The 23,219-nt window shown below is 38.0% G+C and overlaps 1 protein-coding gene across 1 annotated transcript in view; it reads left to right on the top strand.

The window, feature by feature from the left end:
* The window catches only part of unc80 (unc-80 homolog (C. elegans)), a gene marked incomplete at its 3' end in the record, with an annotated part of 67,354 nt that overhangs the window by 15,870 nt on the left and 28,265 nt on the right, over positions 1 to 23,219 (top strand). The window contains exons 16-29 of the mRNA XM_079841011.1: positions 6,365 to 6,415; positions 6,866 to 7,014; positions 8,551 to 8,714; positions 8,799 to 9,007; positions 10,471 to 10,577; positions 15,208 to 15,355; positions 15,806 to 15,978; positions 16,264 to 16,476; positions 16,599 to 16,734; positions 16,840 to 16,973; positions 19,349 to 19,529; positions 19,624 to 19,836; positions 20,635 to 20,735; positions 20,821 to 21,021. Of these exons, the coding sequence (XP_079697137.1) occupies positions 6,365 to 6,415; positions 6,866 to 7,014; positions 8,551 to 8,714; positions 8,799 to 9,007; positions 10,471 to 10,577; positions 15,208 to 15,355; positions 15,806 to 15,978; positions 16,264 to 16,476; positions 16,599 to 16,734; positions 16,840 to 16,973; positions 19,349 to 19,529; positions 19,624 to 19,836; positions 20,635 to 20,735; positions 20,821 to 21,021 (2,180 nt within the window). The remainder of the gene's footprint in view (positions 1 to 6,364; positions 6,416 to 6,865; positions 7,015 to 8,550; positions 8,715 to 8,798; positions 9,008 to 10,470; positions 10,578 to 15,207; positions 15,356 to 15,805; positions 15,979 to 16,263; positions 16,477 to 16,598; positions 16,735 to 16,839; positions 16,974 to 19,348; positions 19,530 to 19,623; positions 19,837 to 20,634; positions 20,736 to 20,820; positions 21,022 to 23,219) is intronic.

A 23,219-nucleotide genomic window follows, 5' to 3' on the forward strand; every position in this document is an offset into this window, starting at 1 on the left:
GTGACAAATCACGCTTCTCTTTCTGGCAATCCGATAGACGAGTCTTGGTTTGGCAGTTGCCAGGAGAACGGTACTTGCCTGACTGCATTGTTCCAAGTGTAAAGTTTGGTGGAGGGGGGATTATGATGTGGGGGGTTGTTTTTCAGGGGTTGGGATTGGCCCCTTATTTCCAGTGAAGGAACACTTAATGCTTCAGCATACCAAGACATTTTGGACAATTTCTGGGGATGGACCCTTCCTGTTCCAACATGACTGTGCACCAGTGCATAATGCAAGGTCCATAAAGACATGGATGAGCGAGTTTGGTGCGGAGGAACTTGACTGGCCTGCAACTCGATAGAATACCTTTAGGATGAATTAGAGCGGAGACGGAGAGCCAGGCCTTCTCGTCCAGCATCAGTGACTGACCTAACAAATGTGCATTTAGAAGAATGGTCAAAAATTCCCATAAACACACTCCTAAACCTGGTGGAAAGCCTTTCCAGAAGAGTTGAAGCTGTTAAAGCTGCAAAGGGTGGGCCAACTCCATATTAAACCCTACGGATTAAGAATGGGATGTCATTAAAGTTCATGTGCATGTTAAGGCAGGCGTCCCAAAACTTTTGTCAATACAGTATATTACATGGCTCTCTGAAATACTTGATTCTAATTGGTCACTGAGCTGTGAAATATTTTTGTATAATAACCGCTAAACTGTATATTTGATTGTTGTCCATAGCAAGATGCCGGTGCTACTTTCATGTCTCATGTATAACTTTAGCGTCTGTTTTCATACAAACGGAGATTAGAATAGCAATGGTGTCATCTTGTGACTCGAAGACTTGAATGTTCATTTTAATATATAGGGTGAGGATAAAACCTTTGATAGATGACTAGAGGCAAGAAAATGAAACCATTGCTTGGAAGAACAACAAACCGGTAAGAAGCGTAAAGAGCTCGATGAGAGAGAAATTAAAATAGATGAAGACATGTAACATTGTAGCTAATTATATTAATTAACTAGTCCATAAAAGTAACTTAGATTTAAGATGAATAATAATAATATATATAAATTGATATTATAATCTTGTAGCAGCATTTTGTTGCTGAACTTGTTTTCTTAGTAATATTGAGCTGTTTTCTGTATAACCTCCTGAGACCCAGATTTTTTTTGTCATCACGTTGTTTGGAGGGAGCATAAGAAACAACTGGAATTTACAAAAAAAATGTCATTCATATTTTATGTCCAGTTTTTAAGAATGAAAGACATGTATAGGGGGAAAACACTGTTTGTCGATGCTCTGTTTCGTAACAGAAAGACATATTCTGACTTGAAGCCCCGTAACATTTTCCTGTTTATTTAAAAATTAATTAGTCAGATTTAAATGATAATTACAAAATATTTTCATATTTCCATAAGAGTGCTAAATTTTGTCATTCAGACCAAGACCAAGGAGAAGGAGTTGTCATGGTGAAACCTCCAAACATTTGGTATATCTGAAAAGCACTGAATGTGCTCTTTACAGTTGAGTACAATGGTGCTAAAGGCACACCTTAAGAAAAATGTGCTTTTCACTACTCCTATAGTGTATGATATACAGAAAAATATATATGTTTGTATTGAACATTTATGGAGCAACAGATGTTGTGGGAAAATAAATCATAAGAGTGGTTTATTTTATTTAAAAATCTTTAAAATGTATGGGGTGTCGTGGGGGGCAGGGGGCATTTTACCCCACACATGGGGTAAAAGGCTCCCCAGCATGGGGCAAAAGGCACACAAAAATAAATTTTAGGTTTTTTTATAGTGCTGGGCAGAGGTGGACAGTAACGAAGTACATTTACTTGAGTACTGTACCTAAGTACACTTTTTGAGTATCTGTACTTTACTGAAGTATTATTTTTTAGGGAAACTTTTACTTTAACTTTACTACATTTGAAAGACAAATATCGTACTTTTTACTCCACTACATTTCTATCAAGGCCCTCGAAGTCAAAAGTCGCTTCTGTAGCAGCTTTGCAAGTCAGTGGATGATTTTTTTTCTTCTTTAAAAGTTTTTTTTTTTCTTTTTTGCTAAATGTAAATGTCTGGGAGAAAGAGAAGCATAGACGTATGGATGAATCTGAAAAAGCATGATGAAGGAGCTCAGTTCAGTCTGTTTTTATGTGCCTCTGAGATGCACGAGTACTGAATAGAGCTTTCTTTTGTGTGTTTTTCGCACTTAAACAGACCAATACACACAAAATGTCAATTTTCATTTTGGGAAGTATTCACGTAAACAAAGTTGATTATGTCTTAAGTGAACGTAAACAGTTGGGGGAATATCGGATGTGTATCAGTGTGTTGGATTTGTGCATTCTGCCTTAAAGTGACAGCAGCTTTGTAAAAAGCTTTGTAACTTTTAAGTATTTAAATTAGTTCAAGGTGGTCGTATGGAGCATCACTAACTGGCTTAAACCACCATGGAATAGCGTGCATTTATACAACAATGCAACAATAATAAAATAATGCATCGACATAAAAAAGGAAATTTACTTTTGATACTTAAGTACTTTTAAAAGCAAGTACTTCTGTACTTTTACTTAAGTAAAAATAGTTTTTAAGAACTTTGACTTGTAACGGAGTAATATTTGACTAGTAGTACTTTTACTTTCACTCAAGTAATGGAGTTGTGTACTTTGTCCACCTCTGGTGCTGGGCAAATGATTAATCGCGAATAATCACATCCAAAATAAAAGTTTGTGTTTACATAATATATGTGTGTGTGCTCTGTATAATTTTATATATATATATACACACTCCTTCGTGTATAGATAATTTATCTTATTTATAAATATAAATATTTTATATATAAAATAACATATTTTTCTTAAATATATACATGCCTGTGTGTGTATTTATATATACATAATATATGTGTGTGTGCTGTGTATAATTATTATGTAAACACAAACTTTTATTTTGGATGCGTTTAATCGCGATTAATCGTTTGCCCTGCACTAGTTTTTTTTAATAATGTCTAAGTTAATACTTGTTCAAAACAATCACTTTAGCAAAGTTTGAACTATTTTCTGTTTATTTTGATGAATAAAATAATTCATTTTTGATCAATAAATATGTTGTCATTAAAAAATTTTAATATAGAAATATATCTGAAAAATATAGAAACAAAATCATTTAAAAAAGTAAAGATTCTGAAAGCATTGAAGGAGATACCATAATAATTTAATATAGATTTACAGTAGTAACAATAAATTATATTTTATTATATGATATGATTAATATAATTTTTTTTAATATGATAGTTTCATTATAAATATGGTGATTATCTCTAAGGTGAACACCCAACTTAATATATGATATACTTACAATCTGAATCTAACCATGTCATGTCAACAAATGGAAAAGTCAGCTAGCTGTTTATTATCATGTTAAATATGGTGCCTTTTGCCCTGACAGCAAGGGTGCCTTTTACCCCAAATACCATACTTTTACATATTATTCCGTCATTGAAAAACAGTTGCTTTAATTACCTTGAACAAAACTGACAAACATTAACAAGACCTTTGTTTCAAAATATATTCAATAATTTTAGCGATTCTTATTTGCTACTTAAATCTACAACATTTTAAAAAACATCAAATATTAAATCAAATGAGCGCTGCTGCCCGTGATCGCATCAAAGATCAGACAAATTTCCACGTGCATCTTGAAAAGCCGTTGTTTTGGAAAGTGCTGAGGCAAGTTTTTGTGCCATCTAGTGGTTTAGAGGAAAATAAAATCAAAGGAGCCTTTTACCCCGTGGAGCCTTTAGCCCCGTTGTACCCTACTCATCCAGACTTAAAACTGACATATATGATCTCAGAGAAATTTGCTAAAATGTAATATCCTCTACAAAAGACATAAGTCTATGACTGGGTCTCGGGCAGAGGTGGACAAAGTACACAACTCTATTACTTGAGTAAAAGTAAAAGTACTACTGGTCAAATATTACTCCGTTACAAGTGAAAGTTCTAAAAACAGATTTTTACTTAAGTAAAAGTACAGAAGTATTTGTTTTTAAAAGTACTTAAGTATCAAAAGTAAATTTCCTTTTTTTTATGTCAATGCATTATTTTATTATTGTTGCATTGTTGTATAAATGTACATTATGCCACCAAGGTGGTTTAAGCCAGTCAGTGATGCTCCATCCGACATGCTAGCATACGACTACCTTAAACTCATTTCTTTACATTTGTATAGAGCGTTGTAACTTTTATACAAGTATTGAAATTTAAAATTTCTTGTATAAAAGTTACAAAGCTCTTAACAAAGCTGCTGTCACTTTAAGGCTGAATGCATGGACCCTATACACTGATACACATCCGATATTCCCCCAACTTACTCTGTCTCCAAGACATTTACATTTTTTAACATTTTATGAGACATGCATCAAAGTGTATGCCAACTAATTTAATCTTTAATCTTTTGAGAAAACTGAAACATACTTTTTGAGTATAGCCATGGGTGCACACACTGTGCCGAGGAACCGTCTTCTTCCATTTTGCTGTAAACTGATCAGTGTTAAAAAATGTTGGGAAACTTCACATGACCCTATACAAGAGTGATTACTGATAGGCTGTCTGCAAAAAAAAAAAAAAAAAAAAAAAAATTCCTTTTAAAGAAGAAAAAATTCATCCACTGACTTTTAAAGCTGCTACAGAAACGACTTTCGACTTCGAGGACCTTGATAGAAATGTAGTGGAGTAAAAAGTACGATATTTGTCTTTCAAATGTAGTGAAGTTAAAGTAAAAGTATCCCTAAAAAATAATACTCCAGTAAAGTACAGATACTCAAAAAGTGTACTTAAGTACAGTACTCAAGTAAATGTACTTAGTTACTGTCCACCTCTGGTCTCGGGAGGATTTCAAAAGCTTTAAGCTAATCTTTTAGTAAGATAGTAAAATCAAATCATTATTGTATACCCATGTACCCATGCACTGTACATATAGCTGGTCATTATAGCAAAACAAACCCCATCAGGTTTAAACAGGTGGTATTCGATCCTCTGTCTGGGTTAATATTGCAAAAATGATCAGCTGACTGTACATTATTAATTTCTATAAGAAATGAGACTTGATTGCATAAAGTGAGTAGCTTTTCCTATAAAAACATTGCCATTTATCAGAACATCTGAATATTTCTGTGTCATACCACATTTCCCATGATACACAACATGAATTATGCTTAATAACACAGCCATGACCAATCAGAACAGATCAGAACACCTAATTTAGCAATTTAGCCTCATAAATCAGGGCTTTTTCATCCCTGTCTTTTCAGTAGTTTATATAATTAACTATTCCACCACCAAATAGATTAGACCAAATCCAAATATTTTAGAGGTTATGTATATCCAACATAGAAAATGTGGTTACACTTTATTTTAAGGTGTCTGTGTTACAGTGTAATTATACATTTATGTACTAATAAGAATTAACTACATGTGCCCACTATAGGTTAGAGTTTGGTTGAGGGTTAGTTGCATGTAATTATGCCTAATTTAGAGTTATTACTGTAGTAACTATGTACTATATTTACATGGACACTAAAATAAAGTGTTACCGAAATTTGAAATTCGGTTTTGGAATGGACATGCCAGCAATGGCATTACAGTTCTATCACAATAAAAATATATCATAAATATATATAAATATATCACAAGTCTTATATTCCATTTAAAAAGGCCATGTGCTACAAAGTATTAAATTGTAAAATGATCTGGAAATACAGATCGTCTCTACATTTTTTAATGTCATTCGTTTCTCGCTCCTTGGCCTCTTCTGTCTTCTGCCTTCATGTCTGCCAGTATGACCTTTCTTTCTTTCTTTCTTTCTTTCTTTCTTTCTTTCTTTCTTTCTTTCTTTCTTTCTTTCTTTCTTTCTTTCTTTCTTTCTTTCTTTCTTTCTTTCTTTCTTTCTTTCTTTCTTTCTTTCTTTCTTTCTTTCTTTCGTATGACCTTTCTTTCTTTCTTTCTTTCTACATGTCTGTCTGCCAGTCAACCTCCACTGTTTGTACCCCAAACCCTCATCACTCATCCTTTCAGCAGACTTGCCAAACATCATATTGACAGAGCCAATTCTTATTGTTTGTATTTTAAATTTTATGGTATCAAAACAGCAAGATACGCTGAATTTCGATTGATATCTGGCAAGTTAGTGAACATGAGTGAATGTTATGAAAATGATGTCCCTATGTTTTTTTGGGGGGTTGTCTTTTTTGCATCTGTGGGTGTGTGCGTCTGTGTGTGGGTGTGTTTTGGAGCGAGTTGGTGTTTCCTGACTTACGAGTACATGTCTGTGCTGGCCTGACACCAATGTTGCCCACCATCTTTTCTCTTGCAGAATACGGCAGTGCAGGTGAGAGGTCCAGGAGGGCGAATAAAAGAAACATCGGTAGATACACAATATCTAAATTTACTGCCAAAACTAGGCATTACACCCATTCCTGCACCCCTCACAGTGTCCAGGGTGATGTTCTCTCCTGTAGTAGAGCTAAACAGTGCATAGGCCTTACCAAATAAACAATCAATAAAACCGGCTTTATAGATCCAGCTAAACAAAACTCAACATTGCTGTGAAATCAGAGCATGACCTGATTGTTAGGTCTATCACTATCTCTCAGGCCACAGTCACTTGCATGTATGCAAACCTTCAAAACCCGCAATCACTTTTTAGGTTTTCCTATCATATGTGCTATTGATTTTCCCCCTTTTCATCTTGTAAACATCAGTGCTTCCTGCTTCCCTTATTGTTTGGCACCTATAGCTGAGCTTCAGTGATTTTGCCCAGGCATGGCATTCAGGTCACAGTTTCTCATCTGAGATTACTTGTTTGTCTTTGCAGACAAGGCTGGCTTCGGGAACAACTTCACCACTGGAGGAGATAAGTCTCTGGCCCAGAGCATGGAGACTGTAGTGGTGGGCTGCATGTTCAAGTCTCTCATCACAAGATGTGCCTCCACTACACATGAGCTTCACAGTTCTGAAAACCTGGTGAGAGTACTGCATTTAATTCATGAGTTGCCAAAACTTTGGGCTTGAGATATTTAGTGACCCTAAAGGCCCCGATATACTTCAGGCAAAATCAAAGAATGAACTAATGTGATGTAATTTCGAACAAAATCAGGCCAAAACAAAGTTCATTAAAAGTTAGTTTTGGGACTTTACTACCATTGGTCCATGGCGATTACCTAGGTAGGTGTGCACGGAGGCTTTGCCTTCTTTCACGTGGAAATCTTTTCTGCTTCATTTCTCCTGTTCCGTCCGTCGAGGTCAGACGTCCGCAGATAAAAACACACTGGAGAGCTGCTTTATAGTAGAAAATTAAGTTGTACTTCTGATTAAACGACACACTGACACTGTTTATCATGTTTAAAGGGATAGTTCACCCAAAAATGTAAATTCTGTCATTACCCCTCCATAGACAGCAATTACATTTTCAGAAAAGTAGTAAACACATTGTTAAAATAGTCCATGTGACTCCAGTGGTTCAACCTTAATTTTATGAAGGGACGAGAATACTTTTTGCTCGCCTGTGTCAGTCTCCTACACTGTTGTAAATATGAAAGCTTATTTCCAAATGAAAAGAAAAACTTCATCCTATCTATTTTCTAAAGGCACATTATTGATCTTATTGTGATCAATAACATGCCTTTAGAAGATCTGAATGCAAACTAAGTAAGTTCACATTATGTGCCTCCATCCAATCAACAACCGATGTACAGAACCAAGTCCCGCCCTACATTTTTATCATTTATTTTTGATAATCCATTTCATAATGATATAGGTCACTTCTGTTACATCGCGACTTAGTCACACTGTGAGATGTAAAGTTCTGAGAAATAACGTCACAAATTGCGAGAAATCTGGTCGAAAATCGCGAGAAATTAAGTCTCAAATTGTAATAAATAATGTCGCAAATCACAGTTGCGAGGAATAAAGTTGCATTGCAAGATATAAAGTCACAATTACTTTTTTAAAGTAATTGCGACAATCTTTCGATAATCAAATCTGTTGCAAAAAAGACTCTGTAAGACTTGCGATAATAAGGTCATAGGGTCGAAAATTATGAGAAATAAAGTTACAAATTGGTAGAAAAAAGTTACAATTGTAAGAAAAAGTTTCACTGTTAGATATAAAGTCAAATTGTCAAATATAAAGCCGCAAGTACCTTTTAATTTAATTTTTAACTCTGTACTGAGGTGGAACTGAGGAAGATTTGTTTTGATTGGCTGTGGTTTGTGATTTATAGTTTGCATCACACCCCATTTTCACATTCGTCAATTGTTCTTTGCTGGGATCTTGTCGCATTGCATCTGGTTAGGACATGGTATAATACTAGTTATATTTTAATTGCTTCTATGTATCTATGAGTATGTAAAATGAATAGCTGTGTAGCAGCTCTCAGGTAACGAACTCTATTGTTCAAAGAAGAGTGAATATTTAAATCTTTATTTTTATTTTCCATCTCTCTTTTCACACTTTCACACTATGACTGTCTCTCCTCACATCTATACACACTCAAATCAGGGTCTGTATTGTGACATACGTCAGCTGGTTCAGTTTATAAAGGAGTCTCATGGAAATGTCTTCCGACGTGTGGCACTCAGTGCCCTCCTGGACAGCGCAGAGAAACTTAATACCACTAAAAAAACAGACGAAAAGGAGGAAACCAAGCCATCTGCAGCAAAAAAGTATACACACAAATATTACACACATTTTGTAATGCATAAATTAAATATATGCATGGATTAAGTGCATCTGTATGTGTATATCAGTGAGGAGCAGATTCCAGGAGCTCTTTTAGGAAGGAAAGACTTTTGGAGGAAGATGTTCAAGTCTCAGAGTGCCGCCAGTGATACAAGCAGCCAATCAGAGCAGGATACTTCTGAGTGTACCACTGCCCACTCTGGTACTACCACAGACCGGCGTTCACGTTCACGTTCCCGACGGATCTCACTGCGCAAGAAGCTCAAACTACCCATAGGTATGTTTTTGTGAGAGAGAAGTTCTTTACAAACATAACCATATTTGTCTCATTTTCTTTGTTGTCCTATACAAAGCAGATTATTAGAGTTTTAACTATGATGAACAACAGTGTGATCTGTATGATCAGAGGATCAGAACCAGCCCTACCAATACTTACTTTTCTTATCCTTATACTGCTGTTCATCACTGGTATAACCCTGTTTTTCAGAATTTCTTTCATTGCAGAATTACTGTATAAACAGTTTCATAATAATAATATTCATAATAATATTCCAATATAAAGTAGCTCCCCATATATATATATGTGTGTGTGTGTGTGTGTGTGTGTGTGTGTGTGTGTGTGTGTGTGTGTGTGTGTGTGTGTGTGTGTGTGTGTGTGTGTGTGTGTGTGTGTGTGTGTGTGTGTGTGTGTGTGTGTGTGTGTGTGTGTGTGTGTGTGTGTGTGTGTGTGTGTGTGTGTGTGTGTGTGTGTGTGTGTGTGTGTGTGTGTGTGTGTGTGTGTGTGTGTGTGTGTGTGTGTGTGTGTGTGTGTGTGTGTGTGTGTGTGTGTGTGTGTGTGTGTGTGTGTGTGTGTGTGTGTGTGTGTGTGTGTGTGTGTGATATATTAGTCCAAACCAGAAGATAAAAAAGTGTTTCTTTTTTTTCTGAATTGCAAAACTATGATCTTTTACCAAATATGCATGATTGGGTAAATAATCACATTGATAGTAATTTGCTATCTGTAAACTAAAAACTACACAATTTAAATTTCCATACACAGAGGATTCACAAAGGGATAGTTCAAAATATAAAATTCTGTCATCATTTACTAATCATGTCGTTCCAAAACTAATGTTGTTTCATTCATCTTCAAAACACACATTAAGATTTAGGTTTCTCTTTAATGTGTTCATGTGCATGCCATACATAGGTAAGTTTGTAAAAAAAAAAATTATAATAATAATAATATTAAATAACTTTATATGAGAGTATGTGAAGTTGATATTAGATTTAAAAAAAGATTTTTCAGTTCTGATTGGTTCACTGGTAGGTTAGGGATCTGAATTTCATGAAAAGTCATTCATATCTCTGTTCTTTCCTTTTTTTTCACCAGCATGCCATAGGAAAGTTCGCCATCCACTCACTCTCTCCATGTTACGTATGTGTGTTGTGTTTTAGTTATGCAGCCTCATCTTATGGTGTCATTATGGAAGCTTTAGTTTGAAGAAAATGCATTCAAATTTGATCTCTCTTTTTTTACTTTTATTTACTTGCTGTGAGAGTTTATGAGTTGTTTGTCTATTTTTGTGTATAAGCTGTATGACCCGGAGAACCAGCATGAAATCTTCCCTCTTACATTCCTTTTGGCTTGTTTGCACTTCCATTGAAAGGGTACCAGAGTTCAAACATGACTAGGTCTCAAAGTTACCAGAGTGCTAAATTCACTTTTTTTTTCCATGTAACTATTGAATCTGTGGTCAGGTAACTGGCTGAAACGCTCCTCTCTATCTGGGCTGGCTGATGGAGTCGAGGACCTGCTGGACATCAGCTCAGTGGACAGACTGTCCTTTATCAGACAGAGCTCCAAGGTGAGGACTTTAAATTTACAGTGTATTGAGGATAAGATGGGATTTAGAGGGTCAATGACAAATAAGAGTGTCCACAGTACTAAAATTCGCAAAGTTCTTAGAAATGCATCCATGAAGAGATTACATTTAATTAATTACATTAAAAGGTCATGTGGTGTTTGCATCAAGTAAAAAGTAATAACATACTTTTCTTACACATTGAATGCATGTGAGTATACTCTTTCATTGCTCATTACTTTATCATTATATTCAAAAATATATTTTTGAAGGTAAAAAGTAGCCTATATTTTAAAAGATATTATGTATTGTTAGTTCATATATTATATTGCCAAAAGTATTGGGACACCCCTCCAAATAATTGAATTCAGGTGTTCCAATCACTCCCATGGCCACAGGTGTATAAAACCAAGTACCTAGACTTGCAGACTGCTTCTACAAACATTTGTAAAAGAATGGGTCGCTCTCAGCAGCTCAGTTAATTCAAGCATGGTACCGTGATAGGTTGCCACCTGTGCAATAAGTCCATTCGTGACATTTCCTCACTACTAAATATCCCACAGTCAACTGTTAGTGGTATTACAACAAAGTGGTACCAATTGGGAACAACAGCAACTCCACCACGAGGTGGTAGGCCATGGAAAATCACAGAGCGGGGTCAGCGCTTTCTTTCAACTTTCTGCAGAGTCAATAGCTACAGACCTCCAAACTTTGTGTGGCCTTCAGATTAGCTCAAGGACAGTGCATAGAGAACTTCATGGAATGGGTTTCCATGGCCGAGCAGCTGCATCCAAGCCTTACATCACCAAGCGCAAAGCAAAGCATCAGATGCAGTGGTGTAAAGCACGCCGCCACAGGACTCTAGAGCAGTGGAGACGTGTTCTCTGGAGTGACGAATCACGCTTCTCTGTCTGGCAATCCGATGGACGAGTCTGGGAGACGAGTAGGAGAACGGTACTTGCCTGCCTGCACATTGTGTCAAGTGGTAAAGTTTGGTCGAGGAGGGATTATGGTGTGGGGTTGTTTTTCAGGGGTTGGGCTTGGCCCCTTAGTTCCAGTGAAAGGAACTCTTTATGCTTCAGCATACCAAGACATTTTGGACAATTTCATGCTCCCAACTTTGAGGGAACAATTTGGGGATGCCCCCTTCCTGTTCCAACATGACTGTGCACCAGTGCACAAAGCAAGGTCCATAAAAACATGGATGAGCGAGTTTGGTGTGGAGGAACTTTACTGTTTTTTACTGAAGTCCTGACTTCAACCCGATAAAACACCTTTGGGAGGAATTAGAGTGGAGACTGCAAGCCAGGCCTTCTTGTCCAACATCAGTGCCTGACCTGACAAATGCGCTTCTAGAAGAATGATCAAAAATTCCCATAAATGTATTCCCTAAATCTTGTGGAAAGCCTTCCCAGAAGAGTTGAAGCTGTTATTGCAGCAACGGTTGGCCAGCTCCATATTAAACCCTATGGATTAAGAATGGGATGTCATTAAAGTTAATGTGCATGTAAAGGCAGGTGTCAAAACATTTGGCAATATAGTGTATATGTTACTAGGTTTTGGAGAGTTGCACCACACTTTACAACTTGAACTAACCTTAGTATGACATAAAAAGGTAACATAATCTGATATTGTCAGAGACTCGTTGCATTACTTGACCAATATTAATAAGCAGTGCAGCAGTTTTGTTAAAATATAATTATTTTATAAATAATAATAACAATAATATGGAAACTACTAATAAATAATAAATTAACAAAAAGATCCCTGGTTCAAGTCCCGGCTGAGCCAGGAGGCCATTCTCTCCCTGTGTTGTTTTCTATGAATATGCTATGAATATTCTTTTCAGCAATTTCTGTTTTTGCATTTTTGCTTTTTTCTCCATTATGAAATTAGTGCAATTGTATTACCTTGACACAGGGTTATTATCGCTAACTAAAACATTTTCATGGCTAAAAAAAAAAAAAAAAAAAACTGAAATCAAATAAATTATAAAAGAACCAAATTTTGTTTTTGCTAGTAATTACATTTCTAATATTTGTTTAGTTTAAGTTGAAGTAATAAAATGACAAACTAAAATGTAATAAAAATAAAATTACTAAAACTTTAACTAAAAATTCAAGTGAAAATAGAAAATATAATTCAAAATATTAACAAGAACTATAATAGTATATCTGTCACGGGTTGTGTGGAGAGAGACAAACGCACGACAAAGAAGTTAAAGTATAACAGGTTTTAATAATCCATAAGACAAATTCCAATAGCAGTCCAACACAACGTACACACTGAGGAGGACCGACATAGAAACTCAAACAGAACTGAACTTAAGAAGTGGCGATAACAAGACACACCCACCTTAACATGATGAAATCAAATGAATAACCATGACAACTAAGGCAGGAATGGTACAAAACACAAACAGAGCCCATGCAGTGTGATATAATGCCCCTCAAGAGAGAAGGTGAGGAGGATGAGGAGATGGCGAAGGGTTGGCAAAACAGGCAGAGGATACAGGAGGAAGCTCTGGAGGCAGAACAGAAAAGTCCAGGGTGGTGAGAGCCAGGGAGGAGCCTTGAGCAGAGTGGAAACCATGGTGCCATGGAAAAACCATGGTGGTATGAGTCCTGGGGATGGGGATGGCCGGAATGGGGGATGGCCGGAAGTGGTGCCGATGGAGTTGGAGCCCACTGCGTAGCCGAAATGCAGATGCGATGGAGCGACGTCAATGACCCAGGCATCCGCGACAGAGCCGCAGAGACAACCTCCCGAGATGAAAGTGTGGGTCCGGAGGCGAGAGGGCGAGCTGGAACAACCAAGGTTGGAGGCAGAGCCTGAGGGCGGGCTAAGCGGGCCATAGTCGAAGGGCTGGGGGGGGCTGAAGCGCAGCAGATGGCCGCAAGTCCGCAGCGAAGGCATAGCGAGATCTAACCCAGGTGGAGCCCACTGACAGAGAAAGCCCCATTGGAGTGTAGGCGCAGGAGCCGGGGTGACAGGTCGAGGAGGAGCGAAGTCAGCTGAGGCTGTATGCAGAGTCGCGACCTCCTCTTGCCCAGGCAGAGACTGTTTCCAGCAGGCCCGAGGTGGAACTACGCGACTAAGAGGAGGAGAGGACACAGAGGGATTGGTGGGAGATGACGAGTGGGTGGCAGGAGTGGCTGAGGACGAAACTGGAGAATAATAAATAGTTCAATGAGACAAGATAAATCTTCAATGGTGGTTAGGAGAGGTGGTGGGAGAGGGAGGCTGGGTGGGACTGACGGGACGGATGAAGGTTCTGTGAACAAGTTGGTAAGGGGTAATTCTGATATTTTCTCCTAACTACCCATCCAAACTTTGTGAGTCTCACTCTCACTGGCAGGAGGGTGGGTGGGACTCTCATCCTTGCCCTCAGATTCCACTCCCTTGGTGGTAGATGGTGCAGCCGGGCATGCACACCTGGTCAGACTCGTGCAAATCAGGCTCCGTAGGTGATGTTAATCTCACACGCCCCTGATGGCGTTGGCACACAGTTCGCGGCAGAGAAGGGCTCGACTTCTGCGGTGGGTTTAGACTGCTCTATCCCATTCAATGGGCTCTGGCTTAGCACTGTTGGGAGTGGGGCTGGTGACATCATCCACGGTGAATGCAGATCCATAGCATACCAGAACCCACTCCACAAAGGAGGCATAGCTCCCTCGGGGAGCCTTCCCGGACAGCTGCGCTCGTGTGGCGTTGTTGAGGCCAGTGAACAGGAACAAGCACAGGCAGTCATAAGGGAAGGTGAGATCCAGTAACTCTTCCAGGTGTTCCTCAAGGGAGCTTTCTCCCTGCTCAAGGCACAATCGCTTCACAGCAGGGATATCCATAATAAACAAAAACCGATACATAAAACTGGAAACAGAAAAAAAAAAAAAAACACAAACGAGTCGCAGATTACTTTCTCTTTCTGTCACGGGTTGTGTGGTGAGAGCCAAACGCACCACGAAGAAGATGAAGTACAACAGGTTTAAATATGGCAAATTCAAATTCAATCAGAAGACAAATTTCAATAGCAGTCCAACACAACGTACACACTGACGAGACAAAGAAACAGAACTGAACTTGCAGTGTGACAATATCATTAATACTAAAATAACACTGCCTACATTTTTAACTTTATGCCCCAAAACATACTCATCATGGAAGATGAGAATTCCAGTCATTGTATGTATGAATTGCATTTTTGAATAAATTATTAGATTGAGACAAAAAAAAAGAGCATAATTTCATTCACCGAAGATAGTTGACCTGATTTCTTTTTTATCATTTATACTTAATTGGGCTTTCTTATTCTACAAACAATAATGATGTAAAACATGCATCTATTCAATCATTTAAACTAAAACCTTATACAAAGACACACACACACAACAAAATTAAATGAATTAATTCTACTATAGTATGAACATGTACACCCAAGGGGGGGAAACGGGGTTACAATGGTTAGGTCCCACCAGAAACTATGCCATTGCCATCGTTAATGTGATCATTTTTCTGCCTCACCTAATTTCTTTCTTGGGAATAAAGCTGAACCTCTTCATGGAAAAGAATCAGTCTTTGCGCTAGAGTTATTAGACATCATGTCCTTGATCCAAGACTTTCCTGTACATCTCAGGTCAAGTTCACCAGTGCCGTGAAGCTGTCGGAGGGTAACGCTATTGAATATGGGCGAGAGGAAGAGGAGAATTTCTTCAAGCGGCTCGGTAAATGGCGGTCTGGTCGGAGGAACCCTTCCAAGATTCACCACACAGAAGAGAAAGATGGTAGAATCCTCGGGTGCCTTCCCCCACCCCGCCCACAATTCGCTCTGTTTGTTTGTGTGTGTGCCCGTACTTGACGTGTCTTGTGCTTCTGGTACACTCCTCTACCATCTTCCATGCCAGCTCTCTGTGTGTTTGTCCATCTTTGTCAGAAGCATCTGCTGGAAGAGGAACTGTGGTTCTCTGACCAGTGACCTGACACCATGACCCGCCACAGCTTTGTCACAGTTATCGTGAACCTTCTGCTCTCAAAGTTAATAGTTAATAGATATTTATTTGGGGAAATTTTTGATTTGTAGATCTTGTAGTGTTCTTGCTATTTCAGAATAGTGACAAAAACAGACTTGCATGTTCATTGCGATATCACCAGATGCATATTTCACCAGCTATTTTCAGCTGTTAAAACCTTGTCATGCAGAGATTTTACTGACACTATTCTGTACCACCGACAAGGTTGCCATGGATTCCAGGAGCGCTTGGCTGCTAGCCAGGAGGCCATAAAGAATAAAAACATTGTGAATCTAGGTGCAATCAGACAAGGCATGAAGAGGTTTCAGTTCCTGTTGAACTGCTGTGAGCCAGGAACCATACCAGATGCTTCGATTTTAGCAGCAGCGCTGGACCTGGTCAGTTTGGATTCTTCTGTTTATATACAAAATGGTGTCACGTTACTTTTGATGCAAATCTGCTAGACTAAAGAGATAAAATGATAACCAAAAACTTGAAACCAGTTATTTCCTTTAAAGGAGTCAAGAAATGCATTTTCAGATCTTTATATTATGTTTCTGGAGGTTAGCTTATGAAGTTTTTGCATCAAAATTAGTGCAGCTTTAAATTGGCATCAGTATTTTTTTCAAAGAAAATAAGGAACTGAATATTGTCTTGTTGATTTTGATGAATGTCTTTGCCAGGAAGCCCCTGTCGTAGCAAGGGCATCGCTTTTCCTGGAGTGTGCCCGTTTCGTGCATCGCTGTAATCGTGGTAACTGGCCAGAGTGGATGAAAGGTCACCATGTGAACATCACTAAGAGAGGACTGTCCAGAGGACGATCGCCTATAGCGGGAAACAAAAGGAACACGAAGCTCCAGTGGAACGCTGCCAAACAATTTTACCAGTGGGGAGATGTGAGTCACATTACGCTGAAAGATATGCAAATGTTGTCTTTCTTGCAGAAAACCCACTTACATAAATTGAGAAATTCATTTTGTGGTATTTGGCTGCATCTAATATGTGTATCATCAAAAAGGCAATAGGCACTCGGCTGAGTGAAATTTGCCACTCAGACAGTGAGAGTCCAGCCAACATCTTGGGTTTCATCTATGATGAAGAGAGCAAGAGACGTGCAAAAAAGGAGGATGAGGAGGAAGATTATCTGGATGACAGTAAGAGTGAAAATGACATGAATTCCGATTAAACAAACACGATGTACAAATTCAATATAATGCTTCAGCATTTAGTTAATGATTTTTGAATTATTCTTTCATCAGACACAGTCAACCCTACAAAGTGTGGCTGCCCTTTTGCTCTGAAGATGGCTGCTTGTCAGCTGCTTCTGGAGATCACCACTTTCCTGCGAGAGACGTTTCCCTGTCTCCCCAGACCCCGAACAGAGCCCCTTGTGGTCCGTTTTGGTATTGTCTCCCTCAGACCAGGGCTGCATTTCCCAAAAGTATCATAAGCCTAAGTTAATCATAGAGACAATTGGTGGTAATTGTTATGCGATCAACTAAGGCTTACGATGCTTTTGGGAAACGCTGCCTAGATTCATTCATGTGACATGATTAAAGGGAAAGTTCTCCCAAAAATGAAAATTCTCTCATCATTTACTCACCCTCATGTCGATACAGATGTATATGACTTGCTTTCTTCAGATGAACACATACAAAGATTTTTAGAAAAATCTCTGAGTCCTTATAATGCAAGTTGATGGTTCCCTCAAAGTTGAGGCTTTAAAAACCACGCAAAACAAACACAATGGTAATTGTGTCCATGTGACATGACCCTAGTTGATAGGTCAATGTCTTCTGAAGAGAAACAATAGGTTTGTTGTAGCAAAATACTAACATTTTAAACTTATTATAAATTTATGTTGTGAAGCACGTCGTGAAATTAGCTCGACAAGTGATGCGGAAGCACAGAGGATGGTTACTTCTCATGTTACTACACATTCCTATCGTTTCACTTCAGAAGCCATTGATTCATCAAATGAGGTCATATAGATTACCGCCTTGTTCATTTTGCGTTGTTTTTGAAGCGTCAGCTTTGAGAGACATATCCATTTGCATTATATGGACTCACAAAGATGGATTATTATACATTCATCTGAAGAAAGAAAGTCATATACATCTGGGATGGCATGAGGATGAGTAAATAATGAGAGAATTTTTGGTTGGAATATCTTTTTAAAGGTGCACTATGTAATATTTTTTCAGTAAAATATTCAAAAACCACTAGGCCAGTGTTATATATTTTGTTCAGTTGAGTACTTACAATATCCCAAATGTTTCCAACTATTTGTAAATCGTGAGAAAATTGCTATTTTAACCAAGGAACCGGGACGTGTGTGGAAGTCGCCTGTCGATTGCGTCATATCTGCGTTACCCTCAGTTTCCGGTTTTATTTTGCAGAAACGTTTTACTCTTACTGCAGTGTACAACAAGTATCATCATAGCAGCCGCCAAGTGAACGCACAGAGTAATGTCATAACATCATTTTCAACACACTCAAATGTATTTAATATGATAAACAGAGCTGTGTTACCTCATACTGATGACCGGAAAAGCGGAGATGGCGTTGGCGACTGTGGCATAATAAAAGTCCCACTGCTCGTGAGGGGTGTGTTGCGTTCATCTTATTAACAATCGCTCAAGCGGCCTTGCTCAGCTCCCACAACACTGAGTCCTGCTCTGCTTCATACTACAGTAACGTCAATGATCGCATCCATGAACATGAATTTTGCCCTAGTCCTATCCAGATTCTTTTCCACCGGCTGTGAGGTGAAGACCACATGTCCCAAGAGTCTTCGCTCAAACTTGGCATCATTAAACTACGCCTTTGTTTTGAATAGGCGCCCTCTAGTGGACGGAAAAGTTACATAGTGCACCTTTAACTACGAAGCCCCACATATAACATGCAGGGGTAAAACAGGATGTTGTTGCCATGAATTAGGAATTAAAATGCGGTCTCACTAGACTTTGAGCATACAACATTTCTACAGACACTAGAATTGTCTTTTTAAACGAATGCATCAAAAATGTAAAAATATGCAATCTACTTCTACAATTCTTTGCTTGGGCTTGTGTTTCCTGTCTCCCTCAATAGCACACGTATGAATGGATGTCAATGGAATGAAAAGTGTAGTGTGACCGCCCCTTTAATTCCAACAAATTATTAATTTGTTCCCTTGTTTTAGTTAAATCTTGACCATGGTTGTACTATTTGGTTCCCTTGATTTATTTACATTAAAACGAGGGAACAAATTAGTACAATGTGGCCATGATTTTACTAAAATGAGGGAACTAATTGATAAACAAGTCATGAGAATAAATGCTTAATTTGTGCCCACAATATACTTCCACAGATAATGTGTAGGACTTCGAAATTATATTTTTATATGCCAAACATCTTATTTATTGCACAAAGTTTAGAATTGAAGATTAGTCTCCATTTCAGTTCATTATTTGTAATTTGAATTCAGTTGGCTGCACTGTGTTGAAGTGGAATGACAGGAAGAAAAATGTACAGAATTTTAATTCAAGGAAATTTGGCGTAATTCTGCATTCTGGGAAATTAAGTAAAACATTTATTTATTAAATATGATGTGTATTTTTAAATGAAGGAAATGAATTTGGAATTTAAATCGCTCAATTTCATTCTTAATAGCGCACAGCCCTGGTGTATGTGTTTACTTGACTGATAATTTAACAGTAAGTGGATCTTACATCGTCGCACAGTAAAAAAAAATCCTAAAACAGGCTTGTCTTTTGGCTCCTTTAGGATTTAGAGAGCTGCCGCTTGCGTCTAGACCCAGAGCTAGGCCGTCACCGCTATGAGAGGAAGATCAGTTTTGCCGGAATCCTAGATGATGAAGATGGACACGATTCTTTGAACAGCAGCAGCCACACTCTCAAGTCTGACACTGGCTGTGAGGAGAAGAAATCATCACAAGAGCCGCTGGGTAAAATTAAAAAAGGAATAATTTTCTGCATGTACTTGTTTGATAAATGAAGATAGGATTTATCATTTCATTTTGTCTTGTCTCCTCTCCCCAGCTCCAATTAGGAAGATCCGTATTGGTGGCTCTCGTTTGCTACAGATTAAAGGAGCAAGGAGTTTCCGAATAAAGAAAGGGGGCTCTTTGTCTTCTATCCGCAGAGCAGGGAGTCTGAAAAGCACTAAGATGTCCCGACAGGACTCGGAGTCTGAGAATGACGTGGATTCGGAACGGCTGCTCTCCCAGAGCAGAGATACTGTCACTGATATAGGTCAGGCAATGCTTCTCCAGCCCTATATTAAGTTATTTTATAATTAAATTTGTAAATGTTGTTATTGGGAAGCTGACCAAAGCAGAATACCTTATTTGGAAAGGCAATAATAATGGCGTCAATAATACATTTTACTGAAAAATAGAAAAAATATTTGTTTGGCTGATCCAACAAAGGTAATTTTTTTAATACACATCTAATTGTACATGTTTTAATGTAATGGTCAGTGGTAAAGCTAATAAAGTAATACACAAGGTGTGTGTAAAAGGAATTCAAATTGGATGGACATTTTGCAATCATTTTATTTAATGTGTCTCAGAAATCGAAGCTTGTCACAAGTAATATTGAACTATGTTATCGTACATATTTTCCCATTTTTAAATGTTTATGCTACTGTTTTAAACCTTCCGAGTGAGAGAGATATAACATGTTTCTGTATGCAGTATATGAGGTAAAAGAGGGGTAAAATTTCTCAACAAAACAATAAATTATTAAATAAAATGTGGCATGTTATATTTCTGATTCTGATTCAAGCTAAACCTTTTTTACCAACCTTTGTTTTTCCTTGATTTACTTAAAGGTCGCTATAAAAATAAAATAATGAATAATTCAATGAATTGTACAAGTCATATTTGGAAACTGAGATCAGATACATCTAAAAAGATTTGTCTTTGCCACAGATACATATACCATACAAATTTGCTTTTCTGCACATCGTTAGTAGTTATCCGGTAAACGAAAAATTTACTTCACAGCTTAATTTCATGAATAAAATGGCTGTATGTTTTATCTGTTTAGGAAGCCCTTGGAGTGCTAGCGAGCCAAGCATTGAACCTGAAGGTCCTGGCAGCACAGGGGGTGTGGAGGATAACTACCATCGCAACATGTCGTGGCTGCACGTAAGTGCCAGCATTCTGACTTTTCCCAGTGTGAACTAAATGTGTGTGATATTTGTTTCTTATACTCCTCTTTCTCAATTTCCAGATTATGATTCTGCTGTGCAACCAGCAGAGTTTCATCTGCACTCATGTGGATTTCTGCCATCCTCGCTGCTATCAGCACCACAGCCGTTCCTGTGCTCGGCTCGTCCGTGCCATCAAACTTCTATATGGAGAAACAGTGGACAGCCTGAAAGAGAACAGCGCCACCGGCAATATCAGCGGCCGTGCCAAGAAGAGCAAAGAGGTGGTTAAAAATATTCAGTGCTAGGTTGTTCCCAAGTACAAACTAGTATTCTAGAAACATAAAACTAGATTTATTTTTTGTTGCTGTTTAATTTATTGTGCTGACACAATGCGGGATTGCTAGTTGTACCAATTTTATACATAATTCCTCTAAAAACTCTAAACACACTCAAGTGAGTTGCATGCTGCTTTCTGAAGGAATGTACATGCAACAACTGAGTGACACTGGCAGAGTGGATCCTCATTTTCACCTTACAGTGAAAGTAAGCAGTTTGGAAATTGAGGCTTTGGGGCAAAAAAAGTCCCCTTGTTTTTTTTATATTTATAACATACAATAATGTTAAGCAGTTTCACGTGAGCAAGAAAGAGTGCTGTTTTTCTACAATACCAGCACGCACGACTGTAAATTATTTTGATATATGTTATACAACAGTTTAATAAACAAGAAGTTAAAGGGATAGGGATAGTTACTAACTAAGGGATAGTTCAGTTCAGTTAAATTCTGTCATCTTACCCTCATTTCCTTCCGAACCCATAAGACCTTTAAAAGACCCGCTAAAATCGTTCCAATGGAGGCTAACGATCTGCTGTTTGAAGGTTGCTGCGCGTTCTGTGTTTTCAGCTGGGCAGAATGGATTTAATTCTAATTTATCTTTAATCTGACTCCATTTTATCATAATCTCGAATTTAGGATAGAATGCAAATTGGTTGTTTGGTTATTTATATTTAAAAGTTAGTCACACATTTAATCATTCCGTTTAACCCTTCGTTGCCATAATCTACTAGAGAATTATAGAGTAAGTCAGAATAGATCAAAAATCTAACTATTTATTAACAGTCGGGTAAATTTATAATGCCAATTATATAATCAATTCAAAGATAATCCATATACAACATCAAATACTCTGAAGCAAAGAATAAGATATTGACACCTGACTTCTGAATATTACATAACGCAGAGTGTCTAACATTCTGCGTTACAGGCTGAACTCATTACAGCATCGTGCCCCGATCTCTCTGCTACATCGCTGTAAGTAGGTCAGACCAGACAGAAACCTCTTTCAAATGGAAACATGATAACAAAGGAAATTTAAATTTAATCGCTCTCCCATTTGCCTGGATTGAAAGAAGAGACCAAAATGGCTCCAAAAGCCACACCCATCATAATATGCAAAATATCTCTAAGCTCTAAAAACTCTTATTATCTTCTTGTATACTTCTGTGGGGACGAGATTTTTGTACCAGTCGCACGGAGACATTTCAAACGATATCAAACGCATATAATATTGTATAGTGTGAATTGACATTTAAAGCATACAGATTTTGGGAGAATTCTAGGTGATCTCTCACCATGAAGTGGAATAGGATGGGGGAAATTCAGGGGAAGGGACATGTAGATTAAGGCCATTCTCAGTTGATTCACTCAGTGTGATGTCGTCTGCGAAAAGTGTCCTCTCAGTGAGTAATTGTCCTCCATCAGACATTTTGGCATTGTGTAAGTTTTCTCAGTCTTTCACCTTCGTTCATCTTCAGAAGACAATTTAAGATATTTTTGATGAAATCCAAGAGCTTTGTGAACCAGCCATAGGCAGCAATGTCATAGCAACTTTCAAGGCCCAAAAATTTAGTAAAGACATCGTTAAAATAGTCCATATGACTACAGTGGTTCAACCTTAATTTTATGAAGCGACGAGAATACTTTTTGTGAGCAAAAACAAAACAAAAATAATGACTTTATTCAACAGTCTCTTCAACGTCATTCTCCTACGTCAGAAAGCCGGCTCATTATTTGGTAGCTCCTACGTCAGCATCACATGTGTCGTGGTGCTCACGTGAACTGCGTCAGCATCACCTACGTGTTCTGACGTAGAACCTGGAAGCGCCGCACTGTGTTTACTAAGTGAATAGCGTAGGAGAATGACGGTGTTTAGTTCCTGAATTAATGTTTTGAATAAATTGGTTGAGCAAATGATTCAATGACCCATTCGCTTGCTTCGTTCCTGAATGAATCAATCCTTTTGATAGAACTGAATTGATTCAATGGCTCATTCATTAAGACAGTGACTTACATTCACCTGGCTGTTTTAGGATTTAGTATTTAAAACATTAATCTCCTAACATTTTTATGCAATTGTCATTGCAGTGTAAAGATATTCATTCCACCTAAGTAAATACAATCCAAGAGCTTTGGCACTGTAG

This window comes from Gobio gobio, assembly GCF_949357685.1.
Source record: "Gobio gobio genome assembly, chromosome: 17".
In the NCBI taxonomy this organism is placed as follows: domain Eukaryota; kingdom Metazoa; phylum Chordata; class Actinopteri; order Cypriniformes; family Gobionidae; genus Gobio; species Gobio gobio.